Source organism: Acanthochromis polyacanthus, chromosome 1 (assembly GCF_021347895.1).
Source record: "Acanthochromis polyacanthus isolate Apoly-LR-REF ecotype Palm Island chromosome 1, KAUST_Apoly_ChrSc, whole genome shotgun sequence".
Lineage (NCBI taxonomy): Eukaryota > Metazoa > Chordata > Actinopteri > Pomacentridae > Acanthochromis > Acanthochromis polyacanthus.
The window spans coordinates 12,245,670-12,259,996 of record NC_067113.1 but is presented as its reverse complement, the minus strand read 5'-3'; the positions used below and the strand labels follow the sequence as shown (position 1 = coordinate 12,259,996).

The 14,327-nt window shown below is 40.7% G+C and overlaps 1 protein-coding gene across 1 annotated transcript in view; it reads right to left on the bottom strand.

Annotated features, from left to right (window-relative positions):
- Positions 1-14,327, bottom strand: part of si:dkey-288a3.2 (protein phosphatase 1 regulatory subunit 37) — a 93,502-nt gene that overhangs the window by 68,197 nt on the left and 10,978 nt on the right. The window contains exon 3 of the mRNA XM_051941663.1: positions 6,519-6,564. Within this exon, the coding sequence (XP_051797623.1) occupies positions 6,519-6,564 (46 nt within the window). The remainder of the gene's footprint in view (positions 1-6,518; positions 6,565-14,327) is intronic.

Below are 14,327 nucleotides of genomic sequence, written 5' to 3'. Positions count from 1 at the left end.
AAGGGTGGACCGACGTCATATTGAACCCGATTGATTAGGAATTGGATATCACTTACATTCATATGCGACTCAAGGCAGGTGAGCGAATACTTTTGGCAATATAGTGTGTGTTTCTATCTATCTATCTATCTATCTATCTATCTATCTATATATATATATATATATATATATATATGTATATATATATATATATATATATATATAGATAGATAGATAGATAGATAGATAGATAGATAGATAGATAGATAGAAGTGCTCCATAACATCTCACTCAGTTCCTTTTTTCTGTCCTTTCTGTTTGTATTTCTGTTCTTTCATCAGTGCGTAACTCAGTAACACTTGTGCTTGTTTCTCTGCAGTTTAGAGCATCAGAACACACAAATAAAGCTGCGACTTTCTGTCCAGTGTGGCTTTTTTTTATAAGTTTTTATTGGTCTTAATTATAGAGGACAATATAGAGAGAGACAGGAATGTGGATAGCAGAGTGGGGGATGACTTTCAGTAAATGACCATCGGGCTTGAACCATGACCGCTGCCTCAGGGACCAGAGCCTGTTTATGGGTTTCTGATCTACCCGCTGATCTACCTGTATGCCCTGCAGTGAGTGGTTTTCAGATGGACTGTAGAAGGTGACCTCATGTGAACCCTGCATGTCTCTGTTTGGCATCCTGAGCAGAATCAGAGGAAAAGCTGGTGCTGCTGTTGGACTGCTAACATGCTGCAGCTGATGTGGAGAAGGTGAGGTGGATCAGATAGAAACCGTGTGCAGAAGATGTTCCACTAAAAGCCATCATGTTTCTATAAAACAAACTACTGCACATGTTAAATTATTAGTGAATGCTGCACTAGTCATAATGCAGGCATGCAGTCACCCTACAGATCACTGTCATCCAGGAATTATCCAGTACCAGGACAGCTAGACGTCCACAGAGGACCTGAACTGTAGATGTTGACATGCCAGTGATCAGTAGGACCTCCTGTCTGGAGTTATTCTGGTTCTTCACCAAATGTTAAATATATTCACTAACATTATGAACAAACTGTGGCTCCCAATCAAAAGTACACAAAATATTAATCAAAATTACATCTGTATACTCTCACACTGAGTTTATGTGTGTGTGTGTGTGTGTGTGTGCGCGTGCCATATGTTCCATAGTTAATTTTATGTGTTGACAGGATAATGTGCATGTACTATATGATCCTGTTGTTGTTGTTGTCGTTTACTGTTATGGCCCTGTTGTTGTTTACTGACTGTCATGACCCTGTTGTTGTTGTTTACTGACTGTTATGACCCTGTTGTTGTTATTTACTGACTGTTGTGTTTGGATGAATGATCATGGATTGATTCTCGTGATAAAATGAATCCATTTTGTCCATTCAGGAATCTGAATCCTCAACCTTGTGTTCTTCCTTACAGTTAGTCATCAAATGTATGAACCCTATTTATCAATGACAGTTTATATTATGTAATCTGATTACAGTTGATATTATGAATACAGTTGATATTATGTAATCTGATTACAGTTGGTATTATGTAATCTGATTACAGTTGGTATTATGCAATCTGATTACAGTTGGTATTATGCAATCTGATTACAGTTGATATTATGAATACAGTTGATATTATGTAATCTGATTACAGTTGGAATTATGCAATCTGATTACAGTTGATATTATGCAATCTGATTACAGTTGGTATTTTTTAATCTGATTACAGTTGGTATTATGCAATCTGATTACAGTTGATATTATGAATACAGTTGATATTATGTAATCTGATTACAGTTGGAATTATGCAATCTGATTACAGTTGATATTATGCAATCTGATTACAGTTGGTATTTTTTAATCTGATTACAGTCGGTATTATGCAATCTGATTACAGTTGATATTATGTAATCTGATTACAGTTGATATTATGTAATCTGATTACAGTTGGTATTATGCAATCTAATTACAGTTGATATTATGTAATCTCATTGCAGTTGATAATATTACAGTTGATGTTATGCAATCTGATTACAGTTGATATTATGTAATCTGATTACAGTTGGTATTTTGTAATCTGATTACAGTTGGTATTATGCAATCTGATTACAGTTGATATTATGTAATCTGATTACAGTTGATATTATGTAATCTGATTACAGTTGGTATTATGCAATCTGATTACAGTTGATATTATGTAATCTCATTGCAGTTGATAATATTACAGTTGATGTTATGCAATCTGATTACAGTTGATATTATGTAATCTGATTACAGTTGGTATTTTGTAATCTGATTACAATTGGTATTATGCAATCTGATTACAGTTGATATTATGTAATCTGATTACGGTTGGTATTATGTAATCTCATTACAGTTGATATTATGTAATCTGATTACAGTTGGTATTATGCAATGTAATTACAGTTGATATTATGTAATCTGGACAGTGGAGTAGTGGTTAGCACTTTCACCTTGCAGCAAGAAGATCCCCGGTTCAAATCCCGGCCTGGGCCTGGGATCTTTCTGCATGGGGTTTGCATGTTCTCCCTGTGCATGCGCGGGTTTTCTCCGGGTACTCCGGCTTCCTCCCACAGTCCAAAAATATTCTGAGGTTCATTGCTTACTCTGAATTGCCTGTGGGTGTGAATGTGAGTGTGATTGTTTGTCTGTATATGTAGCCCTGTGACAGACTGGTGACCTGTCCAGGGTGTCCCCTGCCTTCACCCGAGTCAGCTGGGATAGGCTCCAGCACCCCCACGACCCTAGTGAGGATAAAGCGGTGTGTAGAGGATGGATGGATGGATGGATTATGTAATCTCATTGCAGTTGATGATATTCTGATTACAGTTCATACTATGTAATCTGATTACAGTTGATATTATGTAATCTGATTACAGTTGCTCTTACTCTAAATCAATCTGTAGCTGATCATGTGAGTTAAAGTCTCTGAAAGTCTTCCTCCTCCTCCTCCTGGGTTCATCCTTATCTCCCAGCCAAGAAGGGAACTGATAATTACTATCGTAATTATTTCCAAAATGATTTTTTCTCCTTCTGTTTTAACAATAATCACTTAACTGAGCGATGGCAGAGGGCGTGTGGGGTGTAAGAAGCCATCTGAAATCCCATTTTTTCTAATCCGCCCTGCGTCGGGGAGATAATAAGCAGTGACTCCTGCAGTCAGATGTCATCAGAGCGTGACGACAGAGACGCCCATCATCACACAACTTTTTGCTGCTGCTGGATGCAGATGTTTCTGTTGGGTTTGACACCTTCACCTTTTGAAATACATGTATGTTTATTTGGTTATCAGGTTTACTGTCAGTCTGACAAACTGAATCTGGGTTCAGGTGCCTGTTTTACTCTTAATGTAATTATTTCCCCATCATTTAGGGCCCCATTAAATGTAATTTATGACTAGAACTGTTAGAGTTCAGATATGAACCTGGATTAGGTTTAGGTTGAAGAAAGATCTGCGGCCACTAAATGTAGTTTAGGATTTCTGTTGAGAGAAAACTCCGGATTCAGTCAGTGCTGCAGCCAGATCCAGTTCAGTATTAAGGCTTTGGACCAGAGTTTAGTTGAGTTCAGTGTGAGAGGAACACATTCAGGATGAGTTAAACCCAAAACAGGACTACAGTCGGTCAAATGTTTGAACTGAAACTAACTGGAGTTTAGAGTTGGGTTTTAGTGTTTGAACAATTTAGTTCAGTCTTGTGTCATGATTCCATTAAAACTGATCTTAGCTCGGTATTCTAAACTCTTCATCCTGTTGCGCATTTTTCAATTTAAGTTCAAGATTACAGGATGAGAATTATTATCATGGCTTTAGTTAAATATGAACTTTGATTAATTTTAGATCCATCTAGATGCTAGCATCAAGTTTAGGAATAGGATTAGAATTTCATGCATTTAATGCACCATTATATGGTGTTTTTACTGAGGACCTGGTAGAACTTTCCTCAGGAGGACCAGGTTAGCTGAAGCTAGCAGGTCTGGTTTGATCATCCAGTGTTTGCAGACTGGACCATAGACGAAAGCTGCTCAGCTTTGGGTAAACTACTGCTGTTCCTGTAACTGGTTCTGCCTCCTGGTTCTGTATCTTGGTTCTGTCTCTTGGTTCTGCCTCCTGGTTCTGTCTCTTGGTTCTGTCTCTTGGTTCTGCCTCCTGGTTCTGTCTCTTGGTTCTGCCTCCTGGGTCTGTATCTTGGTTCTGCCTCCTGGTTCTGTCTCTTGGTTCTGCCTCCTGGGTCTGTATCTTGGTTCTGCCTCCTGGTTCTGTATCTTGGTTCTGTCTCTTGGTTCTGTCTCTTGGTTCTGCCTCCTGGTTCTGTCTCTTGGTTCTGCCTCCTGGTTCTGTCTCTTGGTTCTGCCTCCTGGGTCTGTATCTTGGTTCTGCCTCCTGGTTCTGTATCTTGGTTCTGTCTCTTGGTTCTGCCTCCTGGTTCTGTCTCTTGGTTCTGTCTCTTGGTTCTGCCTCCTGGTTCTGTCTCTTGGTTCTGTCTCCTGGTTCTGCCTCTTGGTTCTGCCTCCTGGTTCTGTCTCTTGGTTCTGTCTCTTGGTTCTGCCTCCTGGTTCTGTATCTTGGTTCTGCCTCCTGGTTCTGTATCTTGGTTCTGCCTCTTGGTTCTGTCTCTTGGTTCTGCCTCCTGGTTCTGTCTCTTGGTTCTGTCTCCTGGTTTTGTTTGGAGCAGAAAGTGGTCCAGGCTTCAGTTCGGACAAATCTGCGAATAAAGCTGCATTATGACCAGAAGAAGCGACATCTGTACTGGAGCTAGACCGAATATCCAAATATCCGGTTGTTTCATAATGGATGATTTTCAATCAAAATTCTGTTTTGGATAAGCTTTAAAAAAATTCTGAATTTGGACTAGAGTTTGTATTTATAAACTAGTGGATTAAAAAATGACTAGAGGATTTGTAATGAATCACATTTTTGTCAAATATCAGTATTTGATAAGCAAAGTTTTTCAGTTCAGATAAATGTTGTTTGAGACTCAATGTATGAATATTCATCTACATGAACTTAAACAACTAAAATGTTTGTTTCATTTCTATTTATCTGCATTTTTCATCTGTCTGCTACATTCACAGATTACTGCAAACTTAGGGTGACCATATTCTGTTTCTCTGAAAAGAGGACACACTTCCAGCTTGCGCGAAAAAAAAATTCATTTTTTTCCCCACCCATTTTTCAGGGTTTTCCGTGGGTCAGGGGGCTTTCTGTGCTTCAAACTCAGTTAAACAAATATTCTGAATTCCCCAGAAAAGAACACTTTACCTGGATATACAGAAACATAGCCCAAAACACTAATATATTTGTTAATTTAAAGCAATTCTCCTAAACAATATAATCAGTCACATACAAATATGGCATGCTCTAGTCTTTAATAGTTATTGACTCAAGTTGTGTAGGAACACATGTATTCAGATGTTTAACAAAATAAGAAATAATCATCTCTCTTAAGTCTGACACTTACACCTTAGTTAGGAAAAGTGAGGTAGAGTACCATTCTTCAAAATAACCTCCCAATTATCAATTATGTAAAAATAGAAATAATGCCTCAAAATATTAAACAAAAAGAAAAAGAGAGGTAGCCTATTCTTCAATGTTCAGTTAGCCCATTCTTCAAAATAATGTGTCCAATGGCAAATGAAAAAAAATATATAAATAATGCCTCAAGTCAACAGCCCTTTTTTCCCTTCTTTTTCCTTTTCTTATTAGCCACAGAGACATAAGTCCCAGCTTTGCAGACTGTACATTCTGCCTCCCATTTGTCACGACCCGGACGAAAACAGGGGTACTTTTTTCGCATTTCATCAGTGAAATGACATTTGCGTTTCGGCATTTTCTTTCTGTTCGAGTGTTCTCTCGCAGTGTGTCTACCTGCCTGTCGGCTCAAACTCCGCCTCTCAGAGCGTGTTTCCAAAGGAACCATTCAACGTGAATGATAAATACACTGGTCTGTGACGCGCTCAAGCTAGGCAAGATCAAAAACCCGGACATTTGAAGGACTTTATAAACGCCGGCCGGACAGGCCGGACAGCCTCTCAAAAGAGGACATGTCCGGGCAAAACAGGACGTATGGTCACCCTATGTTCACCAAACTTTCTGACGTCTCTCAGTGCATCCTGTGGATCTTCTTCTTGGCTAGAAAACAGACTTTAGGTTCATTAGCGCCACCTACTGGGCTGGAGTGTTCATCAGTGTTACCGGTGGGACAGAAATTAGGGAACTGAGAAAGATGAGATTAAATGTGTTATTACTTTTAACGCGTTATGTCTCCTCTAATTAATTTATCTAAATTAACGCGTTAAAGTCCTCAGCCCTAATATAAACACACATATATTTAACAGGAAGTTTAATAAATCAGCACCTGGACTGATGCCAGTCTTAAACTTGAGAATAGATGTTTATGTATCAGACAAAGGGAAGAAGATGTTGGATCTGTTGGTTTCTACATTTACAGGATAAAGCATCAGAATGATGAACGTCAGATTTAATAATGATGGAGTGAAGCTTCAGCTTACCTTTGAGATCCAGACGCTCCATGCTGCCACCTACACACACACCCTGCTGGGAGAGACAGGAGAGGTGTGAGGAAAGGCGTGAACACACTCACACACACTAACACACGCGTGCGCGCGCGCGCGCGCGCGCACGCACACACACACACACACACACACACACACACACACACACACACAGACACTCCGTGTCTTTCCTCTTGGCCTCTCCATCCATGCCACTCTCTGCCGGTTTGATCAGGAGGCATACTGGATGCCAGAGTATGAATTATGAATTTCGCACAGTTTACCGCCGCCGTTGATGGTGACACGGCGTCCTAATTAACCAGTGTATAATAATTAGAAACAGCTGGTCATCAGTTGATGTGTTCATTTGCCAGAGCCAGCGTTCCACATACATCTAATTTGACTGCATCAATCACTGGAGGTGGCAGATTTGTGCGAATGGCGGAAAACAGATTTTTTTTTTCCTACTGTAAAGCAAAACAAGGAAGGAGAACAGCGACTTTTCAGAGGCTTTCTTTTTCAGACGACAGTGTTTTATACCGGTGAGCAGAGATGGACTGATTTTTAGAGATGTTTTTATGTTTTTATCATATTAAACATTCTCCTTTGATAATAAATAACACGTTGATTCTGTTAATATCCAAACATGAGACATGATGATGATGATGATGATGATCAGGACATGCAGGAGTCAACCAATCTGCTGCTGGATTATTCAAACACATTTACATCCTAACTATTTTCTGGGAATATTTAGAGTCCCTGTTTGGTGTGGAATTAAAACATGTCAAACAGAGACTCTGGATAATATCAGCTCTGATGAGGACCTCATGTCCAGCAGGGGGCTCCAAAAGGGAACAGATCAGAATGTCGAATATCTGAGTTTTTCTGCTTCATAAAGTCCATATGTGAGAAAAGCTGTTTTGGACAGTGCTGAGGTCATTACTTTCTCTTTTCTCTTTATATGCCATGAGGGGCCCGTCCTGCTTAAGGCTCCATGAAGCCTAGATCTGGCCCTGTCCCCCTTCATACCCACCCGTCAGTCAGACCCAGACCTCCTGAATAACGCCTCTTATTTGTAGAGTTGTTTCCAATAAATATGATTCATTGTTCAGAAAGAAGAACGAAAGGACCTGAAGGTTTTCCTCTCTGAGCTGCAGGAGACTAAAGGACGGCAGCCGCACAGATATGTTTACATCTGTACACTCACTGTGTGTGTGTGTGCGTGTGTGTGCGTGCATGTGTGTGTACGTGTGTGCGTCCGTGTGTGTGTGTGTGCTCTAACATATGGTAACAACAGAGGGATTCAGTCACTGAGCAGATCAGAGGGAAAGGAGATGAAGTTCTCCTCACTGAACTTTCATTAAATGCTGTTTCTTATTGTTTAAAAGAAAACATGGAGCTAAATGTCGTTCATTATTTTTATGCACTTAAATTAAAATCCATCTAATGCTTTAGTAGTTTTTAAAAAATCTTTTTTGAGAAGATTTGGGTCTTTTCATAGAAAAATCTGACAACAACAACGAGATGAAAGCAGAACGTATTTATATGTTCTGAACGTACGACCGGTAAAAGTCTGGACAAACTTTCTCATTAAATGTTTTTTATTTAATATATTATAGATTTATACTGAAAACATCAGAACTATAAAAGAACATATCTGGAATTATGTTGTAATCAATAAAGTGTTAATCTTCAGTATTAATCTATAATGCAGAAATAATAGAAATAAATAAAATCCACTGAATGAGACTCTGTCATCCAGTAGATCTAGTGTTTCTGTAATAAATCACACATTTAATGAATCAGCTTTCAATGTTTCTGCTGGTTCCTCTGCCTGTGTGAAACCTCTGGAAGCTGTGGGAGGTGACACAGACTTCATCTACAGATTATCTACATTCTCCTATTCCAGAATAAAAATGAGGCTCAGGACCATATGGAATATATTGTTTGTTTCTGTATTCCCTTTCTACATGTGCAGATACAGCTCATTTTCAACAGAACAAATATCCACAGAATGTCCTCTAAAAGCTGAAGTCATGTTGGAAGTGAGTGTTAGAAGACATCTAAAATACGGCCAGGTTCATCCACGTCACAGGAAAAAAAGAAAAGAAACCTCCAGCATTGCTTTAAAAAACACCGTCATCTAACCATCAGTGGTGTTTGTTTTACAGCAGATATACATATTCTGATTTACAGCTGTTATAGACGTGGATCTGCTCATTATTTCATTCATCACAAACATTCATTCACTCCTCAATGTGTAAGAATTATAATATTTATATACAGGAGGGTGTGAGGTTCAGAAAGCTTCCTCAAGGCAACAATATGCATCAGAGGTGTTTTATCGTGCTCCTTTAGTTCCAGGTTTGTCTGATTTTTAACCAACAATACCAGTGACTTTGTGGTTTATTTCCAGAGGTAGGGAGAGAGTGTCCTCTCAGAGCTCTAACAGAAGGACAGAAGCTTCCAGCTGGTCCAGTCCAGCGTTCTTCTGTCATCGCTTCCACTGACTGCATTTATTTCACCTCTCAAGCTTTCAGTTTGTCTGAACAACAGAAAAAGTCACGGCTGTCGACCGGCCAGTTCCTATAAAACCATTTTCTGTGTGGCAGCGAGCCAAGGAACAACACAGGAAAAACTGTACGACACACACACACACACACACACACACACACACACACACACACACACACACACACACACACACACACACACACACACACACACACACACACACACTCTTCCTCCTCCTCAGTAGGAATACAGCGGCGGCTGTTTTCATCTTAATGAATTTCTGAACTTGTTCGTTCCCTCTACACTGAAAGACGGAAAGCGAAGGCGCCGGCTGCCAAATCAATTGATGTGTCAGGAGGGAGAGAGGACAAAATGGAGCGATAAAAAGAAAAGCATTCCCTCCCTCACACATTCCCAGGCAGGAGGAGACGGAGACGATCTGCTTTCCAAACCTGACTTCCACAGAACTCATCTCTGGTGATTCTCCATTCTTCACTCAGCGTCCAGCTCCGGGTGGCTTTGTATTAAAAACTGTAGGACAGAGGAGAGCACCACTCTTCTCAGTAGCCCATTTAATTAACGGACCATATATATATATATATATATATATATATGTTAGCAGCATTTCTGTGTAAATTCTGTGTATTTTTAACACGTTCTTCAGGGTTAGAAATCCCCCCCCACGTTTTCCTTTCAGCATCTTTTCGGCAATAAAGGATAAATTATTTAAAATAACACGACCTTTTATCTCACACCCTTTGAAGGCAGCAAATTAAAAATGTAAATTAGGAGCTAATTAATATGCAAATGTATTCATTCGCTGTTAACAATTAGCAATTAAAGCTGCAGTGTCTAGAAAGAGCACAGACGAAATTAGTAACTTCATTTATCATTTAAAAAAACACAGATCTAAAAACGGACATAAAATTCTAATTGACTCCACGGTTTTTCTCCGTGTCCCCGCCTATGTTCGTCCTCTGCAGTTTGAAACCCGTGATCTGGTTATTAAAGGTTAAATAAAATAAAAACAGCTGCGTTCATTAACGCCACTCTGAGTGAAATATCTAAAATATACCGTCCCCTTAAAAGGCTGGTATCAGAAATACTGTACACACTAAGAGTGTGTGTGTGTGTGTGTGTGTGTGTGTGTGTGTGTGTGTGTGTGTGTGTGTGTGTGCGTGCGTGCGCGTGCATGCGTGTGTGTGTGTGTGTGTGTGGTCAGGTGCTGGCTATACTTGTGGGGACCAAATGTCCCCACAACTGTAGGAAAACCGAAAACAATGTCACTTGTGGGGACCTCATTTGGGTCCCCACAAGTTTAAACAGTGTTTTCTTGGCCATGTTGTTGTTACTGAAAAAAAGTGAAAGTGCAAAAACGTTTCTTTAGGGTTAGCCATTGTTTTGGTCTGGGTTAAGGTTAGGGTAAGGGTTAGGGGTTAGATATGAATGGGAGTCAATGGTAGATCCCCACAATGATAGAAAGACATAGTGTGTGTGTGTGTGTGTGTGTGTGTGTGTGTGTGTGTGTGTGTGTGTGTGTGTGTGTGTGTGTGTGTGTGTGTTTGTGTCGTAACGCCTCGCTGCTTCAGTCTGATCTGTGCATTTGGGTGTTTTGTTCATTTAACTCTCAGCTGAATTTCACTTCTGCAGGTTTCTCAGTTTGGTTCCTGATGAATGCAGAAAACAGAACCAGGAACCGTTCTAACCATGAGAAACATCTTTAAAACAGAACCAGGAACCGTTCTGATGATGAGGAATATCTTTAAAACAGAACCAGGAACCGTTCTAACCATGAGAAACATCTTTAAAACAGAACCAGGAACCGTTCTAACCATGAGAAACATCTTTAAAACAGAACCAGGAACCATTCTAACCATGAGAAACATCTTTAAAACAGAACCAGGAACCGTTCTAACCATGAGAAACATCTTTAAAACAGAACCAGGAACCGTTCTGATGATGAGGAATATCTTTAAAATGATGTCTAATATCTTCAGTCTGTCTGTGAATGCTGTTCTAAAATAACTATGACGTTCAGATCAGCGATCTGGAATCACTGAACTGTGTTTTTACGTTTTACTTCATTTAATTATCTTCATTTAGGTCTGAAAGGGAAAATAAATTAAAGACTCAAAACAGAAATCCATAAACTCTAAACTAGCCTGTCAATGTTATAAACAGATTCGGGGTGTTTGTGTTTATCTCATTATACCATCTTTCATTCATTAAATATATGAAGTTAAAGTGTGTGTTTGTAGACACAGATACACCTGGACCACCTGCTACAGGTGTGGTCCCCAATTGGAGGTAAATTAAACCACATGTTAAACCTGAGAGCACACACATACATCATGTGACACGATTCATGTGTGAGCATCTGTGTTGTGACGTTTTACTGGTGGAAAATAAAACTATTTATTCTGTTAGAACAGTTTTAACTCTTCCTTTGCCACCCTAACCCTGAATGACAGGAGCAGCAGACTGGTTTGGAAGCAACATTTCTGACTTTCCATCACTGATGAAGGATCTTTAGTCCTCTTTGTAACACTACAACAGCTCCATCACAGACAAAACTAGAAAAAAGACGACTTCAGGAAATATTCTGTGTGAGTTTGGAGGAATTATTAAATCAAATCCTCTTCATTCAGCCTGTTTTTCCACTTCTCCACTCCTTTCTTTTCTCCTCCTGAGGTGATCATCTGTTCTTCTGGGCTGATGTTTCCTCCTCAGATGCTGCTCATTTTAAAGGCTTCAGTTACAAACAGAACCAACTCGTCTCATGTGTTCGATGAACTCACGACTTTCTGACTGAAGGAAAACGGTTTTCTCATTTTGAACAAAAGCAGTGAAAAGACTCCAGATGCACCGTTTGATTTAAATCACTTCAGCTGGAATTTGACTTCTGAGCTTCCTGATGTGTTTGAAATATGTTTATCTGCAGAATAACCTCCTGACACCACTTTATTAGGAACAACACCGAGACTGGAAGCAGCTGTACTGGGATAGAAACATTCATACTGGGATAGAAACGTTCATACTGAGATAGAAACATTCATACAAAGCCACACACAATAAAAATAAAAACTTGGCCTGAGGGAGCTCTCTCTCAGCTTCAGGACTGCTTTGAACACACCATTTGGGATTTATTTGACAGTCAGGACTTACAGGAGCAGACAGACACTGTACTCTCCTACATCAAAAACTGCATGGACATTGTAACAGTTCAGAAACGCATCTGGGTTTTCCCAAATCAAAAACCCTGGATGACCAGCGACGTCCAGAAACTCCTCAAACTTCGCAACACCACCTTCAGGTCTGGTAACAAACTCCAGTACAGCGAGGCCAGAATCAGAGAGGCCAAGGCAGCCTACAAAAAGAGGATTGAGGAGCACTTCACTGACAATAACCCTAGGAAGATGTGGCAAGGCATCCAACATATCACACAGTACAAGGACCGGAATTCTGTGTCTGTGGACGCTGAGGCTTCACTGGCAGAGGGACTGAACCGTTTCTTTGCCCGCTTTCGAAGCTGTCAGATCCACATCATGCAGACCAAACCTACAAGCCCCCTGCAGCAGCGCCCTAACACTCCATGAACACGAAGTGAGACGGGTTCTGAGGACTGTAAACCCCAGGAAAGCTGCTGGTCCTGACGGAGTAGTGGGAAAGGTACTCAAGGGATGTGCCAACCAGCTGGCTGGGGTTTTCACCAAAGTCTTCAACCAATCCCTGTCACAAGCCACCGTCCCTCCCTGTCTAAAATCATCAATAATCATTCCTGTTCCCAAAAGGACATCAGTTGACAGCCTAAAGGATTACCGACCCGTCGCTCTCACACCCATAATCACAAAATGCCTTGAGAAGCTGGTGGCAGAGCACATCAAAACCAAACTGCCCCCCACTCTAGTCCCGCACCAGTTTGCCTACAGAGCAAACAGATCCACTGAGGACGCCAGTGCCATAGCTCTTCACAAAGCACTGTGTCACCTGGAACACCAGGGGAACTATGTGAGGATGCTCTTCATCGACTACAGCTCAGGTTTTAATATCATCATCCCGGACATTCTGGTTGACAAACTCTCTCTCCTTGGACTGCCAACATCCATCTGCAGATGGATAAAAGACTTTTTAACAGACCGCCCACAAACTGTCAGACTCGACTCACACCACTCCCCCACCATAACACTGAGGACCGGCTCCCCACAAGGTTGTGTACTGAGTCCTTTACTGTACTCACTGTACACACACAACTGCACACCAACCCATCTCTACAACTGATCAAATTCGCTGATGATACTACCATGGTCGGGCTCATCTCAGGAGTAGATGAGTCGGCCTACAGAGATGAGGTTGAGAGACTGTCAGTGTAGTGTTCGGAGAACAATCTCACTCTGAACACCACAAAAACAAAAGAACTCATCCTGGACTTCCACAAACGCAGCATGGACATGGCCCCACTCCTCATCAACGGGGTCTGCGTTGAAAGGGTCCACTCATTCAGATTTCTGGGTGTTCACATCTCTGATGACCTCTCCTGGACTGTTAACACCACGGCGGTGGTGAAGAAGGCCCAGCAGCAACTCCACTTCCTGAGAGTGCTCAGGAAAAACCAGCTGGAGGAGAAGCTGCTGTTGACCTTCTACCGAGCCACCATTGAGAGCATCCTGGCGTACTGCATCACAGTGTGGTATGCTGGGTGCACTGCAGCCAACAGGAAAGTGCTGCAGAGAGTGATCATCGCCGCCCAGAAGATCACTGGCTGCCCCCTCCCCTCCCTGGATGATATCACCAACTCTCGCTATCTCAGCAGAGCTACAAACATTATCAAGGACCCATCCCACCCCAGTCACAATCTGTTCAACCTTCTGCCCTCTGGTCAGCGTTACAGAGCACACAAAACAAAAACAAATAGACTCAGGGACAGTTTCTTCCCCAGAGCCATCAGTGCTCTGAACAACAAAAAAACAGGAACACAATGACAATAACATCACTGGGAACACACACTACACGTGCAATATTTCACAGTGAATCCCTTAAGTCACTTTATCATGTATGTGCAATCTAAATGCTCTGTTTTTTTTTTCCACAATTGCCGCACTTTGGATTCTATTTTATTGTATTTTTACTGTATTCTATTTTTAATTATTCTTTATTGTATTGTATTTTTATTGTATTGTACTTTTATTGTAAATATTTCCTAAGCACCAAATGGAGTAGTGCTCCCAATTTCATTGTATACTTGTTGTACAATGACAATAAAGGCTTTCTATTCTATTCTATTCTATTCTA